Source organism: Dermacentor variabilis, chromosome 7 (assembly GCF_050947875.1).
Source record: "Dermacentor variabilis isolate Ectoservices chromosome 7, ASM5094787v1, whole genome shotgun sequence".
Taxonomy (NCBI): domain Eukaryota; kingdom Metazoa; phylum Arthropoda; class Arachnida; order Ixodida; family Ixodidae; genus Dermacentor; species Dermacentor variabilis.
The window spans coordinates 29,280,181-29,298,125 of record NC_134574.1 but is presented as its reverse complement, the minus strand read 5'-3'; the positions used below and the strand labels follow the sequence as shown (position 1 = coordinate 29,298,125).

Sequence of the window (17,945 nt, the reverse complement as noted above, 5' to 3'; positions counted from 1 at the left end):
TCGCGTCGCGCACGTGTTCGAGCACTGAAAACATGGTCCCGACGTTCCCAGGCTTTTGGGTTGTGAATGTATTTTGTTGCTCAGTGCTTCTTGCGCCGGCTGTGCTCGCGAGCCGTTGCTCGGAACTTGCGATGTGTACAGTGGCGTGACCCTCACGCCTTTGTTGTTGCATATTGTGTATTTCGGGTGAGGATGCTACACTGTGAACTGTACTAAAAAAGATGTTCTTTGACTGATGGTTGTTCGACTGGCCAATCACGCACGCAAGTTCTGCTGAACACAGTGATTGGTGAACGGATTGTCCAGTTGAGACGCAACCCGACAGTAATTCGCCAGCAAAGATTGTGGGCGGAGCGTTCCGTCTAGAAAACGTGGCCGCAGCGCTCCGATGGGGAGTTCTGGACGTGGCTTCGGTGCTAAGCACCATCGGCTCTGCCGAAATAGGGTCGCCCTATGTGGTCCAAACCAGTGTAACTATTTGTAACCGATGTACTGTTGAAACTATGCAATCTTGTAACCGAACTTTGTAATTTCATCTGTATATACAAGTTGTTGTTTGTTCGTTACTGCAGCGGCTTTGTCGTTCGAATCTAAGTCACCCATTGAGCCACCTGTGCAGACCGTCTCTGACGGTGCGTCTCGGACGCCGACGGTGGGGGTGAATCTCAACGAACCAATCGATCAATCGTTGGCATCGAATTCTTACTGAGGCAGAATGTCTTTACTACCATGGTGCCCACAATAGCTAGTGTTTTACGATTTGTTGATAGTTTTCTCCGCTGTGAGAAGTAGCCAAGTAAGGCTACTCAAGGCGCTTAGCTCTATTGTAACGCATTCTCCACTGTGTCATGCATGTTCACGCAAGCAAAACTGCTACAGGAAGGGAAGCTCCAATATCTGGGCCTTAAGATTTTCCCTGGTGAGCCTTGTGCTTCAGCTATACCCCACACTCAAAGTTCGTTTAGCGCACTTGAGCACTGAATTGTGTTGTTGCAACAGACACAGCCGAAATCACCCTTAACCTGTGCACGATGTGCAGTGGAGCTATTAGACTGAGCTACAACGTTCGCCTCTAACAGGTTGTTAGCACTGGGTTTTCACATACATCAACGAGAAGCATTTAATGGCATTGAACGTCGGTTACATCTCAGGTCGGAGAACTTCGAGGACGCCGTGGCCTACCCCTGTTACACAGTAAGTACATAATGGCAGCCGTCAATTCAAGCAAATTCGTGACAGCGTGGTAATTCCCTTTTTATTTTTAGCGGCAATCTGGCAACGTAGGAAAATGTCAACCAGACCAAGCCAAGATGTCAAGTTTGCATAAGGTATGTGCTGGAGTTCATAGCAAGTGCCGTCGGTGCTGTTTACAACATCCTACTGCCCTACAGCAGCGTTACCTAGTACAAACAGGCCAACGACTGAAGGACTATCTTAGGAAACACGCACCGACCCTTGACACAAGATGTGGTAGCAGCGTAGCTGTTATTGCTGCTTTGTGCAGTTCTACACCAAATGGTAAGCAATGAAGTATCCTCACGCCGAAGTGCGAAAGCAACCACAACTCGCGCAATTGCTCGCACATATGCTAGCGTGTCATCACATAATATTGAAGCATTCAGAAAAACAGCAGGAACATTCTGACCTGGGCCAATTGGTGCATGTTTAGAAAGGAATGGAACGGTGCTACATATAGGACAAACTCAATGCGTTTCTTTTGCCCATTGTCTTCCCTTTTGCCTGGGAGCAGCATTCCTTCCGTTGTAAATATTCATATATTTTAGTCGCCTGGCCACCTAACACAGCCGCGGGCTAGGGCTATAATTTTACACGGTTCTGTTTCCTTCCAACCTTGGACCTAACTAGGGGTGCGCTAATAGTGATCTTTGAGAGGTGAATCGAATAATACAAGACGCGAATCGAATCGAGTATTCAATATTTTTTTAAGCAATTATTAGCTGCTATCACAACGAATATAAAAGGATGTTCACATTCCAGTATTCATAAAATGAGCAATATTCTGTGATTACGCAGTACGTTACCAAGCGTTGCTTTTAAATATCACAAGTGAAGCGTTAGGAGCAAAGAAGTAGTTTCTTCAATGCGCAGGACTTTAAGAGAGAGCGAATTACCGCTGCACAGCCTGTAAAGTGCGGCCACCTAAGCGACCTAGCCTTTTGCGTTACGTAAGTTTCCATGTTTTATTTCCATACTATGCCTGCGGAGTGATCACTTGCCGTACCTTTGCGCAAATATAAGTTTATTTCTGCGCAGTTGATATTTCGAAATATCCGCATATGCAGTACGTTACCAAGCGTTGCTTTTAAATATCACAAGTGAAGCGTTAGGAGCAAAGAAGTAGTTTCTTCGATGCGCAGGACTTTAAGAGAGCGCGAATTACCGCTGCACAGCCTGTAAAGTGCGGCCACCTAAGCGACCTAGCCTTTTGCGTTACGTAAGTTTCCATGTTTTATTTCCATACTATGCCTGCGGAGTGATCACTTGCCGTACCTTTGCGCAAATATAAGTTTATTTCTGCGCAGTTGATATTTCGAAATATCCGCATATACAAATAGTGAATAATCGATTTGGAAATAACATCAAATAGGACAATATTTGCTTCGTTATGTGAAAGTTTTGAATATTCGCACACCCCTTACGTCGGCGCATGTTCACCTATTACAGTTAGCTGAACAGAGACTCAACAGTGGCTAACAGTGAGATTAACAATTGCTTCACTAAGTTACTATGGAGCCCCGGCATGGCAGTGCTAGAGAAGAATACGCAGATGTAATTGGATACTCATTAGGACAACACTACACAAACAATTATCTTATAGGTGCTTGCTTTATCTGCGGCCGGAAATCCTGTATTCCTGCGCTATTAGTGTTTATCAAACACCACTCATATGTGCACCCAAATCAGGTATGGAAAAATATCCCTTTCAAGCCGACGTGCTCATTCTGAAACAACTGGTTACCACGGGTCGAACAAAATGTCAGTTACCGTTTTGGATGCCTCTTGATCAGTTGTTCTACTTGCGGAGGCCTCATCATTCCACTAACATTTGCAGTCAATATCCATCAGGACTGCATATGCAAAACCGATATACGATAGAACGACACAGTTCACCATATCAATTAGCACAACACAACTGACTGTTGTGGCACTGGTACTTCCAGAAGGCCCCATGGCTTAGGGACTGAGCGCACGGCGGCACCCATACATACTTCACTGGTGCCACAGCTGCGTTTCAAATACTGATATTAGTCATTTTTCGACCGCTGATTCAAAACACCAGCAAAAACATGTTTATACATAACTATAGAAGCGACTCACTGAATTGCGCCTAATGCTGCGAGACAGCTCACAGTATTTCATGAAGTACTAATGGGATAAAAAAAATTATGGGGTTTTACGTGCCAAAACCCCTTTCTGATTATGAGGCACGCCATAGTGGAGGGCTCCGGAAATTTCGACAACCTGGGGTTCTTTAATGTGCACCTAAATCTAAGTACACGGGTGTTCTCGCATTTCGCCCCCATCGAATTGCGGCCGCCGCGGCCGGGATTCGATCCTGCGACCTCGTGCTCAGCAGCCCAACACCATAGCCACTGAGCAACCACGGCAGGTTACTAATGGGATAGTTCAATTCATCTAAAAAATGGCTTCATGAAGCACGTTCTACTCTGCAATAAACCAGACGTTGTGCTCCGCGTAGCTTACAACGCACGCAACATGCGTTCACAATAGGTATTGCAATGATGCAAAAAAGGAAATATTAGTCTAGGCAACTATAGACAGCAAAGATTAGAACAATTCCTGAACATCACTGTTCACATGTCGTTTGATTTGCTTTTACACGTGTTTAGAATATTCATAACTGGGGAATATATATTACGCGCATTTTGCCACCACTGTATTTTGTCAAGGTTGTGCTAAAACTTACTCATATCGCATGAATTTTCTTTACAACTTTCGCCGCATATGGGTTCAATTGACGTGGCAGTGCTCACTCCAAGAATACGTGCAATGCGGGCATACTGCCTCAAAACGATGATCTTAGTAACTGGCTGTCGAGAGCAAAAACAAATAATTCGAGGAGTAGGGGCATCTGATGCTGACTGGCAGCTATCAAATTAATCTCTTCATTTCGCAGCTACCGGTAATCGGTATCGCGCGGACACTCACTATTGCGTTCTAGCACGCCTGCTCGGGTCGATAAGAATGGAAAGCGCACCATGTGATACACGTGTCACTAATACTTCAGATGGCACACGGTTACTGCAGCAAGCATGCTACACCGTCCTTTCATTGTAACGTAAGGGAATACTCTTCGAATATGCTCTGTAAGATGTTCATACACAAACAATCTGTCGATTCCGTGTGCACGCAGCGATTATGCACGCCCATCCAGGGGACTGCATCCGAACCTTAAAGAAAAAGAATGAGGAGTAAGAATTTCACTGTGGTGCAATGAGTCACCGAATATGGCTAACAATGTTGCAACACGTCGACAGAGATTGCTAAGGGAATCGCCTACTACACTTTATTTTGAAACGACAAGTACACAACAAAACAAATTTCACACTGCAGTGCTAATGGCAGTAAACCATCGGCCACATACAGACGAATAGGAAGCTCCTAGAGGCGTAAACTGCTCTGATATTGATTACGCGTTTCAGTTGTAGTCCGTATGACATCTCCACAGCAAATGCAACGCGCCCTTATCCCAGATTCGCGAAGTCGTTTTATCAATCCTCATGGCTAAGCAGGTATGCCGTTGCAGTGTGCCTCAGAGAACACAGCATAGCCCATCACCGCCCATAGGGGTGCACTTCGTACGCACGACGTCCACCAATAACGAGACAAAAACACTTAAATCACTTACCTCTGTGACGATGAAGCGCGGATTCCTTTCAATTCAGAGCGAAATCGCAAATGCGTCAGGAAAACTTCCTTCTGACACCACCATTTGCCGCCACCAGTACTATTGTGCCGGAGAATCGCAACGAGGCATGTAGGCGCGATTAACGGTGATAAGCAGCGCCACCACTCAAACATATCCTACTTTCAGTGTTTTTGAGATTGGTTTGAGAAGTATGTTCAGACAGCGTTATCTATGGAGCTAATATGTAACCGGCGAGAGTAAAGAGTGTTTTTCTTTGTACTCTTTCAGTGTTGATTTTTCGCTCTTCACCTGTTAAATTGACTTGCACACGAAAGTACGGCCGGCTTTCCATATTTGAAAAAATGACGCTCTCGTTCGCTTTTTTTTGTACGTAGTCCTGCCGTTTTTGATAAAACAGAAAGGTCTACGTAATTTTTACGTAGGTTTTGCCTGTAAAATTACGCAACATTTTTGCACTACAGTGCTCTCTGAAGACAATAAGTGGCGGTAGGGTTCTCACCATACGCGCCGATACCGCCGATACCGCCAATACCGCCAATACATCATAAACAGCAGTGAGAAAAAGGCAACCCCTGCCACAGTCCCTTGTTGATATGAACATTCTCCTCACTCGTCATCCCTTCCCATTCAACGTAAACGGTATTTTCTAGGAAAATCTCTCTCAAAAGGTGCAGACAGTCGTCGCCTAAGCCTCCCAATTTCAGGATATCCCATAAAATGTGGCGGTCTTCCTTGTCATACGACGCTACAATTTCTAAGAAGGTGAAACATAACGGTCTGCTTTCTTCGCTTGATATTTCAATTCATTAGGTTAGGACAAATAATTTATAAGCCAAACGCCTACCTACTCTGAAGGCATTCTAAAGGTCTCCCGAAATGCTGTTATTTTCTGCCCATGCTTGAAGGTTTAATTTAATTGCCTGCATGGCTAATCCGTGTATTACCAGTGTAATGGTGAATGGTCTATACCAGTGAATTCCATCTTTCTCCCTCTTACCTCCACTAATTCGATTCATTCTACTTTGTCACCAACTGCCTGGTATTATTTCCACTGCTTTCAGCAGAGCGTCACCAGATGTACATGGTGAGGATGAAGAGGGTGCTAGTAGGAAGTGATATGGGTTTATTATCTAATACAAACAGGCGGCTGCAGTACTAGAGCAGCAGCTTTCATGTTTATTTTATGCTGACGACATCGTGAAGCTAGTTTACAAGGAAAGGGATTTGCAACTTCGGGGTAATATCTGTGGATAGGAAGGCGACAACTTAGGTTCGAACCTTAGCATTAATAAATCTGGTGTTATGATATTCAATGAAAACAGCGAACAGACAGTGGCAATACAGGGCCAGGATATACCTCGGGTCAAAGAATATAAATACCTTGTTAGGTAAATATATATATATATATATATATATATATATATATATATATATATATATGGAAACACAGGCACAACACTAACAGCGAAAGAAAGAGAAATGCAGCCATAATAAAACACACAGCGCTACGGGGATACAATAGGTACGATGTGCTCAAGGGAATGTGTAGAGGTGTAACGGTTTGAGGACTTGCATTTGCAAATGCGGTTGTTTGCTTGAAATCAAGGGTACAATCAGAACTCGACAGCGACCAACGGTCTATGGGACGCCTTTCAGTTGACGCTCACGGGAAGACTAAAGATGAAGCTGTGCTGGGTGATATGGACTGGACAAATTTTTAAGTGAGGGAAGCTCACACTAAAATTGATTATGAAGAACTACTGAGGAATATTAAAGAAAGTAAATGGACATGTAGAGTGTTGATTTATTTGTTCAGTGTACAGGAAAAACGATTATTCACAGCGGAGGAAATAAATAGCAAGCTTACCAGCAACAATGCGGCCTGTAGAGTGAGCAACACAGCAACAAAGAACGTCAACCAAATGTCAGAGAGGCTGAAAGGATCTCATGGGTAGCGGCAATGGAAAGGAAACCTGTCATAAGTAACTACTTAAGGGGAAAAATGATGTCGGTAAAGAAACACGTTATGATAACTCAAAGCGAAGCTCATTACTTTTCGAAGCGAGCCCACGATGCCTTAGAACTTGTGTTTGCTGCGTAAAGCTAGGGAAACGATGGAGCATGTTGTATTAGAATGTGAAGATATCTGCCCAGCGGTTGATTTAGCCACCACTTGTCTCCTTGAAGCCCCTGGGATCAGCGAGAGCAGGGTCAAAGCAAACAAGTTCGCAAGAGATTAAGAGGTAATTGGAAGATTGATGGAAGAAAAGTAGGCAAACGACAAAAAACGGACACGTACAAAAAGAAAGTTCGCAATTGGAGGTCGGAAAATTTGGTTATGGGAATTTATCCTGAGTTTTAATTTCGTTTTCTATTTCTCGCATTAGGCTGTATAATAGCAAAATCTTGGTAGCACGACATGCACCGCCATACATCCACCGCCACTGCACGAAAACACCATCGGCGGCCGCAATAGCGACACTGCATACACGCCTCGAACATCCGGGTAAATCGTGCCGGAATAAAAGAAAGTTAACAAATGGAATATTTACCTTCTGAGCGCTCTTCAGCTGCATAGATATATGGCTGTTCTTCCTTAGGCTTGATTACCTTCATCCATAGTTTCATTATTCTATAAAATAGAAATTATCAGTGATATATTACCCAAAGATCGATCTACGGCGAAGCTATTCGACTCTCTATTAGCACGTAGTAAGCGAAATTCTTCGGTTTCGTGCAGCAGCCCAAAAGAATTTTGGAGAACTATCATCCTTCGTGAGTCTTCGACTCTGCATCTCTGTTAAATTAACCCGGTATCACCATTTCAAAACATATAGTTACCGAGACTCTTAACACCATCTTTAAGTTTGTCTTCACCAAGGAACTGTCCATTAGCCTTCCAGCATGCCGCCTCTTCGATTATCCATACATGGCTAGTATCAATTTAGAATTCCGTGGTATCTCTAAAATTATCGGCTCATTAATACTAACCCCATCTGAGAGAGCAGACTTATTCGCATAGTTTTAAAGATGCTAAGCATATCGTCATCACCATTTTAGCGGATATCTTCCCACAGTCTCTCAATCAGGCTATACTCCTTTAGATTTGAAAATGGGCAAAGTAATACCTATTCCAAAAAGTGGCTCAACAAACACTTACCGTGCCATTACACTCACCACTGCGTGTTAAAAAATAATGGAGCACGTTATTCACTCACATCGTCTCAAATTTTCAACCTCCGTCGATTATTTTACTCCTAGCCAACACGGATTCAGACAAGGCCTTCCTTGCGAAACTCAATTAGCTTTTTGTTAACGACATCAGTTTTAGTCCAGACAATAACATTCCAGTAGACGCCATATTTCTGCATTATGAAAAGCCTTCGATAAAATACCTCATCATTGACTCTTGCCCAAAATTATCACGTCTAAACTTACACCCCTTAGTGCTTGAATGGATAAGAGACTTCCTCACCGAACGCCAACGGTTTGTTTGCGCCAATGAAGCCAACTCCACCTTGTTTACTGTCGCCTCCAGTATCCCAGAGGGAGCAGTGCCTTGCCCCTCTACTTTATTAATTTACATCAATGAACTCCCCGTGTGCATCTCTTCAAACATGCGTCTATTCGCGGATGATTGTGTCATTTATAACTCCATCACTAATCACAACCGCACACTAATGCTTCACCACCACCTAATAAACGTTGAAATTCGCTGTCATACGTTGCTCGTTGTCCTTAATATTCAGAAAACTTCCGTATTTTATTTTCATAGTCGACAAGAATATCAAATAAATACGTACATGCCTAATGGTGTCGTCATTTCTTCAGTAGATTGCGCCAAATATTTAGGAGTTAACATCACCCGTGACCTCACGTGGTCGCCACACGTCCGCACATCACAAACAAAGCTAACCACATCCTCGGCTATCTATGACGTAATATTACACCTTCCCCGTCTTCCGTTAAGTTATTTGGCTCTTGTAGGACCTAAGTTGGAATATGTGTGCACGATCTGGCACGCTCATGAACACAACCTTAGCAAGACACTCGAGTAGGTACAAAATCGTGCAGCCAGATTCATCTCTTCTGGCTACTGATATCATACGAGTGTCACTCAGCTAAAATCAAGGGCTAATCTTCCTAAACTAGGAAGTGCCGCAAAACATTAAGACTTTGCCTTTATGATAAACTCTACCATACCCTCCCTCCCGACAACACCCTTATCAAACCAGCATACCTTCTTTCCATTCGTATCAGCCACCATAAAGCAGTTGATCAGCCACATCTTAGGAGAACTGCTCATCTTCATTCCTTCTGTTAAGAACCTAATTTCATTTAATTTATGTGAACGTGGGCTTTGTGAGAACTCATGAGAGTTTTGAATTTTGCGTCGAGAATTGTGTGCCGAGAAACAAGCAACAGAAGAAGGCGAGCCATGGACCGTTTTCGTGGCAAATGCCCGTGACTGGGTATCCGCCAAACACATCAAGGTCATCATCGTCATCGTCGACAGCTTGCGCATTTGGCAGTATCAAGAAAATTGAAGAGGAGAAAAGGAAGAGGAAGAGGCGGGTGCCGAACGAGCCGGCGAGGCGCACTCGCGATTTTCGAAGACTCAGTAGCAATTGCTCCTGCTGCGGTACCTGAGGCAGCCCAGAGGACGCGCCTGCCTGTTGGTGAAGACACGGAGGGGCGCCTGGTGCGACGCGTGTGGAAAGGGCCTGGCTGTCGCCTATTCGTACCTGCCTATCGGAGAAGCGTAAAGCTGTGTCCAGGATGAGGCCTAATTCAGTCCTAAGGGACGCATTTGCTTTGACGGCGCCTTTTCCTCGATGTGGCATGTGGAGTTGGGGCGGTAGACGCCACCCGCCTGACACCCATTTGAGTACGCTGGCCACGGTAATGCAGCTGGGGCCCGTCGCCTGCCTCATACAATGACCAGTGCCGTCATTGTGTCTTAGTTCGCCTCTCACGAGAGTTCCTGCCTTGGATCGCCTCCAACTAGAATCGTCACGACAGTTCTACCGCCGACCTTCGTCACTAACGGAAATGAACGTGTGAGACGTTTTCACTCCTTTCTTGAACGCCGCGCGTATGACTTATTATCCACATGAGTTTGCTTTAGTGACTTTTGTTCTGTACTCTGTTTGCTGCTAGTTTTGTTTCCCTTCTACCATCTTCGATAACTGTGGGTTTACATCTGTCCGCGCGTTTTTGACGTTCATTACCGCTTGGCTATACATAGACATAATTGACGAAGAACCGCTACACCTTCTTTTCTCAAGGAAGCATCGATTCAAATAATGTTCCAGTCAGTGTCATTATTCATGATGGTGCTGCGCGTTTTAGGTCCACCATTGAATCACTTGTCTGATTACGTCATCTGCTCGTATTATCTGTATTTGTTTAAAACGTGTTTCTGTCGACGTCTTAATATGTTTATCGAGATTGCTGCCTGTTTTTACTTACTGTGTTCCATAACTAGAAAAATGTTACTCTCACTTCTTGTACACATTACGTTTGCTACGAGGTTTACTGACCGTTAGCGGGTTAGCGGGTCAAACACAGAAAGCAGCCGCGCACTCCCAGCCAAACGACGGCGAGAGCCGAAGCAGCGACACAGACCATTTTGTCTTCATCTTCCTCACTTGAGGAGCCACGCGGCCGCCATAGCCTTTGTGCTATGTTCGTTCCTACAATGACCCCACGAAAGAAAAGTCGTCATCCTGGCGACTCTCCTAGACGGCACGATAAGGGGATAATAACGTCTAAGCCAGCTCGTGTACACTGTCTCACGACCATGATGCCGAAGGTTGTCAGATGGAGTCAAAGGCTCGAACACATAGCATACAGCAGATATACAGGTGGCGATCGGATATTGTCCGCCGTATTGACCGACAACAAAAGACCGGGAACAAAAGCTCCTCAGGTTCCCGGTCTTCTACAAAAGACCGGGAACCTGAGGAGGAATCGCTAACCAAAGGAGGGAGCTGACACGCAAAATGGTAAGGCTCAGGTAATGGTCATGCCGATACCGCTGATGAGCTTGACACTCCTTTGTGAAAAAGCGTTCAAGTGGGCGGCATTCTTCAGCGTATTCGACTGCTCCTAATATGGGCCTACATTCAGAGGCGTGGGATTGGTAGGACAATACTGTGTCGAGAGTGCACAAGTGTCTCGTCCATACAACAAAAAGAACGGCGGAAAACGTGTGGTTGCTTGAGTAATGGTATGGCAAGCACAGGCTACGAAGGGGAGAACCATGTCCCAGGTGGAGCGGTCCGACGTGACGTATGTAGGGAGCATGTCGCCAAAAGTGCAATTGAAGTGCTCAGCTAATCCATTGGTCTAAGCATTGTGCGCAGTAGATGTGCGCTGGGCGGCTTGGCACTCGGAAGGGCAGGGCTCAAACCATGGGAAACAAAGCCACGCGCTGTGTTTTGTGTTCTTGAGGAGCGTCATGTCGAAGCACGAAATAGCGCGGGATGAAAAGAGCAACCTCACGTGATGTAGCGGCTGCAAGGATGGCTGTCTCAGCACATCACGTGAGATAGTCAAGCCCAACAATTATCCATCGGTGTCCATACGTAGTGCTCGGGAGTGGGCCATAAAGTTCGATGCCGACACGATTGTAAGACCGCGGCGGGCAAGGTAAGAGCTGAAGTGCGTTGATCGAGCGTTGCGGAGAAACCTTGCATTGTTGGCAGGCTTCGCCAGCACGGGTATACTTCGCGACAAAGCTGAACATACCGCGCCAGTAAAGACATTCGCGAAATCTTGAGGAAGTTTTCAGCACGCCTGAGTGAGAACTCTGTGGGTCGGCATTCGAAACCGCGCAGATGTCGGAGCGCATGTGATGAGGTATTACGAAAACCACTTGAGACCTTCCGGTAGATGACTGCGGCGATAGAGAAGGCTGTCTCGCACGGTGAAATGAAAGACTTGATGGCGGACTGCATGGGAAGGCGTGATGGCGGTAAAATTTGACAAAAGGTAGAGCAGGGAACAGTCCACGGATCGTTCTGTGCTCCAAATGCACAGACTCGACGTTGAGCGCTGAGATAGCGGTGTACTGGACTGAAAGAGACGCTGTATCATGGGGTAGAGGAGAGCGAGAAAGGGCGTCCGCACCGGAATGCTTGCAGCCAGATCAGTACACTACTTGGATATCAAACTCTTGCACCCGCAGGTCCCAGCGATCGAGGCGATCCGATAGGTCTTTCAAGTTCAAGTTCATCATCATCATCATCATCAGCCTGGTTACGCCCACTGCAGGGCAAAGGCCTCTCCCATACTTCTCCAACAACCCCGGTCATGTACTAATTGTGGCCATGCCGTCCCTGCAAACTTCTTAATCTCATCCGCCCACCTAACTTTCTGCCGCCCCCTGCTACGCTTCCCTGCCCTTGGGATCCAGTCCGTAACCCTTAATGACCATCGGTTATCTTCCCTCCTCATTACATGTCCTGCCCATGCCCATTTCTTTTTCTTGATTTGAACTAAGATGTCATAACCTCGCGTTTGTTCCCTCACCCAATCTGCTCTTTTCTTATCCCTTAACGTTACACCTATCATTCTTCTTTCCATAGCTCGTTGTGTCGTCCTCAATTTGAGTAGAACCCTTTTCGTAAGCCTCCAGGTTTCTGCCCCGTAGGTGAGTACTGGTAAGACACAGCTATTATATACTTTTCTCTTGAGGGATAACGGCAACCTGCTGTTCATGATTTGGGAATGCCTGCCAAACGCACTCCAGCCCATTCTTATTCTTCTGATTATTTCCGTCTCATGATCCGGATCCGCCGTCACTACCTGCCCTAAGTAGATGTATTCCCTTACGACTTCCAGTGTCTCGCTGCCTATTGTAAATTGCTGTTCTCTCCCGAGACTGTTAAGCATTACTTTAGTTTTCTGCATATTAATTTTTAGACCCACTCTTCTGCTTTGCCTCTCCAGGTCAGTGAGCATGCATTGCAATTGGTCCCCTGAGTTACTAAGCAAGGCAATATCATCAGCGAATCGCAAGTTACTAAGGTATTCTCCACTACCTTTTATCCCCAATTCTTCCCAATCCAGGTCTCTGAATACCTCCTGTAAACACGCTGTGAATAGCATTGGAGATATCGTATCTCCCTGCCTGACGCCTTTCTTTATTGGGATTCGGTTGCTTGCTTTATGGAGGACTACGGTGGCTGTGGAGCCGCTATAGATATCTTCCAGTATTTTTACATATGCCTCATCTACACCCTGATTCCGTAATGCCTCCATGACTGCTGAGGTTTCGACTGAATCAAACGCTTTCTCGTAATCAATGAAAGCTATATATTATGGTTGCTTATATTCTGCACATTTCTCTATCACTTGATTGATAGTGTGAATATGGTCTATTGTTGAGTAGCCTTTACGGAATCCTGCCTGGTCCTTTGGTTGACAGAAGTCTAAGGTATTCCTGATTCTATTTGCAATTACCTCAGTAAATACTTTGTAGGCAACAGACAGTAAGCTGATCGGTCTATAATTTTTCAAGTCTTTGGCGTCCCCTTTCTTATGGTTTAGGATTATGTTAGCGTTCTTCCAAGATTCCGGTACGCTCGAGGTCATGAGGCATTTCGTATACAGGGTGGCCAGTTTCTCTAGAACAATCTGTCCACCATCCTTCAACAAATCTGCTGTTACCTGATCCTCCCCAGCTGCCTTCCCCCTTTGCATATCTCCTAAGGCTTTCTTTACCTCTTCCGGCGTTACCTTCGGGATTTCGAATTCCTCTAGACTATTTTCTCTTCCATTATCGTCGTGGGTGCCACTGGTACTGTATAAATCTCTATAAAACTCCTCCGCCACTTCAACTATCTCATCCATATTAGTAATGATATTGCCGGCTTTGTCTCTTAACGCATACATCTGATTCTTGCCAATTCCTAGTTTCTTCTTTACTGTTTTTAGGCTTCCTCCGTTCCTGAGAGCGTGTTCAATTCTATCCATATTATACTTCCTTATGTCAGCTGTCTTACGCTTGTTGATTAACTTCGAAAGTTCTGCCAGTTCTATTCTAGCTGTAGGGTTAGATGCTTTCATACATTGGCGTTTCTTGATCAGATCTTTCGTCTCCTGGGATAGTTTGCTGGTATCCTGCCTAACGGAGTTACCACCGACTTCCATTGCACACTCCTTAATGATGCCCACAAGTGTGGGCAAGTTCAAGTTCGACAACCAGCAAAGAGCATGGTGGTCCGTAACGCCGTACGGGGGCCATCCGTAAAGCGCGGTCGGAACTTCCCAGGAGCCACGAATATAACCAGGCCCTCTTTCACAGCGGTTTGTGAGTTTTTAGATAGATTACACCACAACATACTCGTTGTAGCTAGACGTGCGTTGCGCGAGCACCGCACCAACTTCCATGCCGCTTGCATCTATCTGTGCCTCCGTAGGCGCCCAGGGATCGTAGTCCCAGAGTATCGAAGGAGATATGAAGAGCTCGCTCACTGTCTTAAATGCCTCATCGCATTCAGGAGCCCAGTTAGACGTGTGGTGCTAGCAGTAAGAAGGCGCATAAAATTTTCCATAATGGTCACGAAATTGTCTGCAAGGCGATGAAAATAGGAACAAAGGCCAATGACGCTCCAGAGATTCTTCAGTGACGTCGATGAAGGGAATTCGGGGAAAGCGTAAGTTTCACAGAATCAGTGAGGATCCAATGGGCCCAAGATTGTCAGAATGCAAGCTGTAAAGCGATGCTTTTTGATATTGAACTGAAGACCACCGTTTTTAGGACATGTCAAAACTTGGTGGAGACGACAGGTACGTCGAGAAACCCGAAGAAAACACGACGATGTCATCGTGGTAGCACAAACAGATGTTCCATTTGAAACCACAAAGTATGTTGTTCGCCATGCACTGGACAGTTGCGTCGCATTGCAGAGTCCGAATGGCATGATGTTAAATTTATACCATATATCAGGTGTGACAAATTCTGTCTTAGGATGGTCACATGCGGCCATGGAAAATTGCCAGTAAGCAGATCGCAGGTCATATGACGTGATGTATGCGGTGCCTTGTAAACAACCAAGTGCATCGTCAATTCGGGGTAAATGCAGACATCCATCCCTGTTACTTTGTCGAGACGGCTCTAGTTGTCGTAGAATGGAACACAACCATCCTTTTGATGCAGTAGCACAAATATAAAAGGCCACTGATTCTGGGATGATTGAATTACGCTATGTTCGAGCATGTCCTTCACTTGGTCGTTGATTACACGGCGCTCCGCCGCTAAGACGTCATAAGGGGGTTGTCTGAGGGAACACTGGGACCCGGTGTAGATGTGGTGGGAAACACTGTCCGTACGGCCCAAAGTGCGGCCCGTACAGTCGAAGAAAGGGCTGAAGCTATGTGCAAGAGACAGAAGTCGCGCGCGGTTTTCAAGGGAAAGGTTGGCGTCAACGCACGAATCAAAGACCTCGGTAGCCTATCTCGGAGCTCTACGGAAATGGCATCATGGCATCAAGCGAAAGTCCAGAAGAGCAGCCCGGCACATCCAGACACTCAGATATGCCAATGGGCTCGATAGAGCCGAGAGACTTGCCGCGAAGGAGAGTGAGTGGGTTTGTGAACAGGCTGCGAACTAGCATAATTGTTGTACCAGCAGCTACCTCAAGAACGGCGAATCGAAGTAGCGGAGGTTTCCGGTGAAGGAAGGAGATAAGGGCGTGAACTGCACCTTGGCGTCGGGTCCATATGGACAAAACAAAACGACTGGCGTTGAAGTGCTTGGCAGCAGATCAGTATCGGCGGCGACGATACTCTTTACAGGGATGGGAGAGACGACCATCACGGAGTCGCAGAACTATTTTGGCGTGGGCGCAGTAAATAATGGCTCCGTGGCGCGAGAGAAAGTGCCATCCAAGGATGCCATCATGAGAGCAGGAAGGGAGCAGAAGGAACCCAATCGTGTAAAGTATGTCCTGAATGACCATTCTAGCGGTGAATGCTGCTAAACGTTCGACAGGCTCGATAGTGGCAGTAAGAATCACTAGTATAGAAAGGGATGTGTTGGCCTTCTTGATCTTATGACAAAGAGCCTCACGTATGACGGAAATGGCAGCGCCCGTGCCAACAAGTACGAATTTAGTGACTCCAACTTCTATTTCTGTATATTTTTCAGTGATACCGGAGGTCTTGCATTTCGACAATTATACAGCTCTTGCCTACAAAGCTGCAGCACTTAGTTTCCCTTCGTTGGAGGCGGGCGACGACGCAGTGATGGTGAGCAAAACCTGCTAATGTTCAAGCGACTGGTCGAGAAGTTCGGTGTGGATGAACGACGACGACGTCCGCACGCAGCAGGTAGTCACGACAAAAGCGTGCGACGTATCCCTCGAGACGCAGAAGAAGCATATCGGGCGATCGTCCTGCGTGCGCCATGGATCTTTCGGCCGCAGGTCTGAGGGGGCATTTGAGGCACAAGGGAAGTGCTGGGTGCGGTGGCGGCGTCGGGTAGGAAAGCGTCGCTGGTCAAAGACGCGACTCGACTTCAGTGTAAATCAGCAGTGTGGCAATAGGAGCGTGCTGGTAGGCTGGCGTAAAAGCCTCTGCAACCTGCTCGTGGTTGGCCTGCTGGACGGCCTAGGTCGAAAATTCGGCAGGCACCTGCATGAGAGGCAGCATGGAGAGCTGGCAGGCCACATCTTCACAAACGAAGGCATTGATGTCAGGTAGCAGAGATCCGTCCTCAGTCTGTCCGGGTGCCGTCGCAAAATCTGAAACGGAGGCCACATGACAAATAGTTTGGAGGGCAAGCGCTCGTTGCCGGCGTAATTCATCGAAGATTTGGCAGTAGGTGACTACGACTGCAACAGTAGTACAATTCTTAGCCCGGAGCATGTGACAAGTGTCGTCTTCAATGCACTCAGGATATTTTAAATCTTCTCTTCCTCAGTCATCGTTAGGTTTCTTTCGGTTGCAAACATCAATGACGTCCTCATATAACTACTGAAATTCTCGGCCGGCTGTTGCATTGATTGGTCTATGCGTTGTTTGACGCGAAGCCTTTGCTCGGCAGGATAGCCAAATACCTCCACGAAAGCAGTCTTAAGTTCCATGTGGCAATAGTAGCCTCATGGTTTCGGAACCAGAGGTTGGCGACATGCGCAAGATAAAAAATAACGTTGGTGAGCTTTGTTGGATCATACCATTTGTTGTGGTTACTCACCCATTCTTGCGATGAAAGCCAGTCGTTGATGTTAGTATCAGCGGTTTCACTGAGCACAGCTGGGTCTCATTACGGATGGCACCGTAGGTGACTGGTCCAGATGAAGTGGGTCGCTCACCGGCGTCGTCTGGGATGGTCTGGAGTTCCAGGGCGAAGGGTTAGCGTACGCCGCGCCTCTACTAAATGCGACGAGGTTTATTGACGGTTTAGCGGGTTTGTGCGCCAAGCGTCGAGAGCAGCCGAGCAGTCACAGCCAAATGACAGCGCGAGCCAAAGCAGCAACACCAACCCTTTCGTCTTCATCTTCCTCACTTCAGGAGCCGTGCGGCCGTGGCAACGTCTGTGCTGCCTTCGTGATCACACGCTCAACACTTGTCAATTGTCATATCTGAAAAGATTTCGTGTTTCTCGTTTGTGTTTTTCGGTATCTTAACCTATGGATGTGCAAAATGTTGTAGTTCTTACGTTTTTCTTCGTTACTCTTTCTCTTTCGAGTTATTTCAGTGCTTACGACAGTGGTATTGTGTTTCTGCTCATTTGTATGTTTGCCCCTCCTCCTCATAAAAAACCCCTCCAGCAGGGGTATTTGAGGCATTGTAAATAAATAAAGTGCCCAATGTTAAAAAACTGTATGTTGTCCATAAAATACCAAACGGCCTCTAACAAGTTCGTCAGAAGAGTATGGGCTTGGGCTGGTTGGTGATACATAGTTACAGTATTAGCATAGCGCGGGACGACGATCGACAAATACTAGACAAGTACCTGTCTAGTCTTTGTCAATCGTCCTTCCCGCGCTTTGCTTCTAGCGTACCTCTAACACGTTATCCG

General features: G+C 46.2%; 1 protein-coding gene across 1 annotated transcript in view; it reads right to left on the bottom strand.

Moving 5' to 3' along the window:
• Positions 1-17,945, bottom strand: part of LOC142588993 (uncharacterized) — a 113,416-nt gene that overhangs the window by 82,486 nt on the left and 12,985 nt on the right. The window contains exons 2-3 of the mRNA XM_075700787.1: positions 7,465-7,544; positions 4,365-4,433 (exon numbers count right to left, since the gene is read on the bottom strand). Of these exons, the coding sequence (XP_075556902.1) occupies positions 4,365-4,433; positions 7,465-7,540 (145 nt within the window). The 5' untranslated portion in view covers positions 7,541-7,544. The remainder of the gene's footprint in view (positions 1-4,364; positions 4,434-7,464; positions 7,545-17,945) is intronic.